Source organism: Montipora capricornis, chromosome 1 (assembly GCF_036669925.1).
Source record: "Montipora capricornis isolate CH-2021 chromosome 1, ASM3666992v2, whole genome shotgun sequence".
In the NCBI taxonomy this organism is placed as follows: Eukaryota; Metazoa; Cnidaria; class Anthozoa; order Scleractinia; family Acroporidae; genus Montipora; species Montipora capricornis.
The window spans coordinates 15,020,306-15,025,305 of record NC_090883.1 but is presented as its reverse complement, the minus strand read 5'-3'; the positions used below and the strand labels follow the sequence as shown (position 1 = coordinate 15,025,305).

The 5,000-nt window shown below is 46.0% G+C and overlaps 2 protein-coding genes across 2 annotated transcripts; both read right to left on the bottom strand.

Annotated features, from left to right (window-relative positions):
- Positions 1-236: 236 nt before the first annotated feature.
- Positions 237-1,766, bottom strand: LOC138059022 (uncharacterized). Its single transcript, XM_068904518.1, has one exon. The coding sequence runs from the start codon at positions 1,764-1,766 to the stop codon at positions 237-239; it is 1,530 nt and encodes a 509-aa protein (XP_068760619.1).
- A 194-nt stretch (positions 1,767-1,960) lies between these two features.
- Positions 1,961-3,136, bottom strand: LOC138059017 (uncharacterized). Its single transcript, XM_068904505.1, has one exon. It carries the CDS (start codon positions 3,134-3,136, stop codon positions 1,961-1,963), a length of 1,176 nt encoding a protein of 391 aa, XP_068760606.1.
- Between the last annotated feature and the right edge of the window lie 1,864 nt (positions 3,137-5,000).

Below are 5,000 nucleotides of genomic sequence, written 5' to 3'. Positions count from 1 at the left end.
ATAGACAAAGTTATGCAGGAGAAACTAACAGAATAATAATAAAAACGACATGCAAGCGTGACACAAAAAAATGTTCCAAAACAAAAGAGTTCATTCATGAAGAATGCTGCCGCAACATCTGGCTCCCCTAAGAGTTCAACCGGCGGAAAACTCTTACAAACAAATTATCTAAAAAAGATAGTTCTCCGTTCTCTGAAATCAACATGGCTCCTCTGGCTGGGATTCAAACACCCGGTCTATGCGTCTTTCTCAAGTATCAGGATAAGCTTGTCAACTGGGCGATCAAGGAAAGTTGCTCCTGTGGTAACCTTGACAGATCGTACATATCCTTCTTCGTCAGGGTAAGTGTGGACAATACGGGCCAAAGGCCAATGGTTCCGTGCTACACGGTCATCAACGATCAGGACCAGGTCTCCCTTGTCAAAGTTTCTCCTGGGACGATTCCATTTTGATCTTTGCTGAAGGCATTGAACGTATTCTCTTCTCCATCTTGACCAAAATACGTTTGCAAGGTACTGGACCCTCTTCCATCTTTTGCGAAGATAAACATCTTCTTTCTGGAAGTTTCCAGGAGGGGGTAGTACGACTTTAGACTTCATCGTCAGGATGTGATTCGGTGTTAGTGGGTCTAGATCTCCTGGATCACTGGAAGGAGTGGTGAGAGGTCTGCTGTTTATAATACACTCTACTTCTGCAATCAGAGTTCGAAACGATTCGTTGTCAAGGTTATGACCATGTTCTTGCATTAAGGCGGTGAGGATTGAGCGGACTGAGTGTATTTGTCGTTCCCAGACGCCACCCATATGCGACGCAGACGGTGGGTTTTGCTTCCATTGCACCCAATCAGCTTTGAATTTCGTGCATAAACTTCTCTGGATTGTGTTGTTGTCCATCTCTGATATCGCTCTTTGCAATTCTTTCTCTGCTCCGGTAATATTTGTTCCTTGATCGGATCTGATTTCACGTACAGGCCCTCTTCTTGCTATAAAACGTCGCAAGGCATTTAGAAAGGAATCTGTTTCCAGGGAGTTTGCCGTCTCTATATGTACAGCTCGACTAGATAAACAGGTAAATAACGCACCATAACGCTTCAATTCCTTTCTTCCCTCTTTAATGTAGAATGGGCCAAAGTAGTCGACGCCACAGTAAGTGAATGGAGGTGCTGGGGCAATCCTTTCTTTGGGAAGATCGGCCATCCTTTGCTCACCAACTACACCATGAAGCCGCCGACAAGTCACGCATTTGGAAATGAAGTGCCTCACAACGGAATTGGCGTTTATGATCCAATATCGACTTCTGAGCGTGCCTAAAGTGATGCCGCGACCCGAATGCGCAACCTTCTCATGTGCATCTCTAATGATCAGATCTACTACGAAACTCTTCTTGGGGAGGATGATGGGATACTTGAAATTATCGGGAAAGACTTGCGATCTGCTGAATCTGCCCCCAACGCGCAACAGGTTGTTCTGGTCAAGAAAAGGATCAAGGCGATATAACCTACTGGTTTTCTTGATTTCCGCTTTCTTGACTCTCACGAGGTCGCGATTCTTCTGACGCTCTTCTCCTTGAATCTTGCGCAGGGCTTCAGATTCTTTAGGAAACGCACATCCTTGTACCAATTTGAGTATGATTTCCTCGGCGCGTTGTAATTCCTCAACTTTTAAGGGTTGGCTGCTCAATTTTTCTGCTCTGCGTGTTTCCAACGGCGTTTGCACATGAGCTAAAAACTGCTTGAGGCGAAGTATCCGGGCCACGCATCGTTTCATGCGGTTCCAATTTGAGAAACGCGCGAACCTGGTCAAGATTTCCTCCTTTTCATCAGAAACGGTGGCATGTGTTACAACTTTCTTTACTTCAGGATCATCGGCAAAGACTGCGTCTAAATCGCAGGGAAACGTAGGCCATTCACTCTTGGGATGCCACAAAAAATCTGGACCTCTGACCCATCGATGTCGTTTAGTTATCTGATTGCCCTCCAAAGCGCGTGATGCGTCATCAGCCGGATTATTTTCGGAGTCCACATGCCTCCATTGGATAGGATCTGTCTCATCTCGAATTCTTTGCACTCGATTTGCCACAAACACGTGAAAACGTGTCTAATGTATTTCAACACGGTGGTACTGTCGGTCCAGTAGATCTCTCCATCAACAGGATCGCCTAATTCTCTGGAAATCATTCCTCCCACTTGAACAGAGGTAGTTGCTGCTGTAAGCTCTAAACGCGGAATCGTCATGGCCTTAAGGGGTGCCAAACGAGACTTCCCCATCAGAAACGCACAATGGATGTTACCCTTGTCGTCTACACTTCGTAGATACGTCACCTGACCATAACCAGTGGCACTAGCGTCTGAGAAATGGTGGATTTGCCTTGACACGACAGAACCAAAACCGTCCGGGATGACACAACGATCCATTGAGAAGTCTTCTAATGCTGATAGTTGGCTTCTCCACTTTTCCCAACGTACACGGAACTCGAGATCAATCTCTACATCCCAGTCTATCTTCATGCCGCAAAGGTCTTGCAAAATCTTCTTTCCGTTCAATAGAAAAGGCGCTGCTATTCCGAGTGGGTCATACACTGAACAGATGGTGGATAAAATACCACGGCGGGTGAGTGGCTTGTCTTTAAGGATTATCCGGAACCCTAGCGTATCCGATTCAATAGCCCACTGTACACCAAGGGCCCTTTCAACTGGAAGGAAGTGGCAACTTAGGTCCAAAGTCCTTAAATCGTGTGCGCAAATGTCATGTGGCACGCTCATCAATACATTTCTTCTGTTGCTGACAATCTTAGATAGGTTAAATCCTCCAAGAGAACACGCAGAACGAACACCACGTAATCTTTCAATGGCTGTTTCTTCTGAATCCTCTGATCGGAGACAGTCATCCACGTAAAAGTTATTCCTCAAAACGTTAGCTGTTTCCGAACCAACATGTTTCTCAGCATCATCTGCGCCTTGTCTTAAAGCAAAGTTGGAACAACTTGGGGAAGATACTGCTCCAAAAAGATGAACATTCATTTGGTATTCTGCAGGGGCCTCATCGAGAAGACCGTCAGGCCACCAGAAGAATCGGAGAAAATCTCTTTGATTGTCGGGTACTCGAACCTGGTGAAACATAGCATCAATGTCTCCCATGAATGCGACTGGCTGGTGGCGAAATCTCGTCAACGCGCCGACAAGGCGACTCGTCAGGTCCGGTCCTTGCATGACTTGGTCGTTCAGTGATGTCCCTCCATAACGTGCGCTGCAGTCAAAACGACTCTGATCTTGTCTGGCTTTTTGGGTGGTAAACACCGTGATGGGGTATGTACCACACTTGCCCTGACCTGGCAGGAAGGCGATCTGGTGGCACTTTTCTGGCAAATCCCTTTCGGATGATGTCATTCATGAAATTGACGTAATCTTCATGAAATTTCTTATTTCTTGTCAGTTTTCTCTTCAGCCAGCATGCTCTTTGGAACACTTGCTCCTTATTGTCAGGAAGGTGTACGTCTTTAGAGCGGAAGGGTAGAGGTATTTCGTAATGGCCATCATCAGTACGCTTAATGCCTTTATTCACAATCTCAAGAAATTTCTTATCTTCTTGCGAGTACTGGTGGGCTCTCTCGTCAGATCTTTCAGGAAAGTCCAATTCAAACATCCTGATTAATGCTTGCGGCGTGACAATTTCTTTGACCTTATCTTCCACGGCGAAGTGATGGTCAAGGGGTTTCTCTGATCCCACCTCTACAACGGCTATTCTATTGCAGTTAACTGTTTGATGGTCTTTCTTGATCAAATTCAAAGGTCCTACTATCGCCCATCCAGCAAAGGTGTTTATCGCATAAGGGCCACCATTTTCACTGGCAACAATATCTATCGGTTCAAGGGCTTTTGGACAATTCGATCCAATGAGAAGACCAACTTTTGCGCCATGAAGCTGAGAAGGCATGCAGTTTGCTATTCTCTCAAGATGTTTCCACTTATGGGCGAGTTCAGGTACAGGCACATCCACGTCTATCGCAGAAATGTCTTCTTTAGTAAAGGTTTTCGGCAAATCAATGCGGTTTTCACCATTGAGGTCCGTAATGATCAAACCGTTCAGTGCCTTAGTATCGTGTAACTGAGTGCCGTTTACTGTCTTCACCATTAGCTTCGTATCGGTACCCTTTGCGTCTAAGCAAGCAACTATGTCTTCAAGCAAGAAAGTACCAGTGCTACAGCTGTCGAGCATGGCATACGTAAGGACTTCTTTCCCAGCTGCTTTTAATCTGACAGGAACAATAGGCAAGGCAGTAATTGGGTTCCCTGTGCCGACAGCGCTGCAAACAGCCTCCTCTGTTTCAACATGGGTAGCAGTGAGGACATCCGTAGATTGTTCTGATGACGGATTCTGTTTCTTGGTTGCTAATTGATTGAGACGGAAGTTATCATCGTGAAGCCCGGTAGGATGACGTCTGGAGCATGTTTTACAGGTTTTCCTCTGAGTACATCCGCTTGACCTATGGCCAGCTTGGTAACATGCAAAGCACAAGTCTTTGTCCTTGAGGAATTCTCTCCTCTCTTGCAAGGTCTTCTTTAAGTACTCTTTACAGTCATCAAGGTCATGAGTCTTTCCACACATCTTACACAAGTTGGCTAGGCCAAGCCCTTTAGCTTCGGGTGTGGCAGTTATCGCCGTCGCGTGACTGGATACATGAGTTGTCGCGCGTGAACGGTCTCCAATTTTCGGCTTGTGAGTGTTTTTCTCTTTGTTAAAACAACCAGGGCGATCTGAGGTATCTTGACGATTAAGCGCTTCTCGTGAATACACAGGATCCATTGCAATTCCTGCCTCAGTCTTGACAAATTCCACAAAGGTAGCAAACGTGGGAGTGATATTTCTCGTCGCTCGGAGCTTACTTGCTTCTCTGCGCCATCTGTCTTGGAGTGGCAGCGGAAGCTTTTTAACCATAGTCTGAATGTTGTGGGGATGATCCAGAGTCGAAAGAAGCTTAAGTTCAGACATCGCACTCCGACA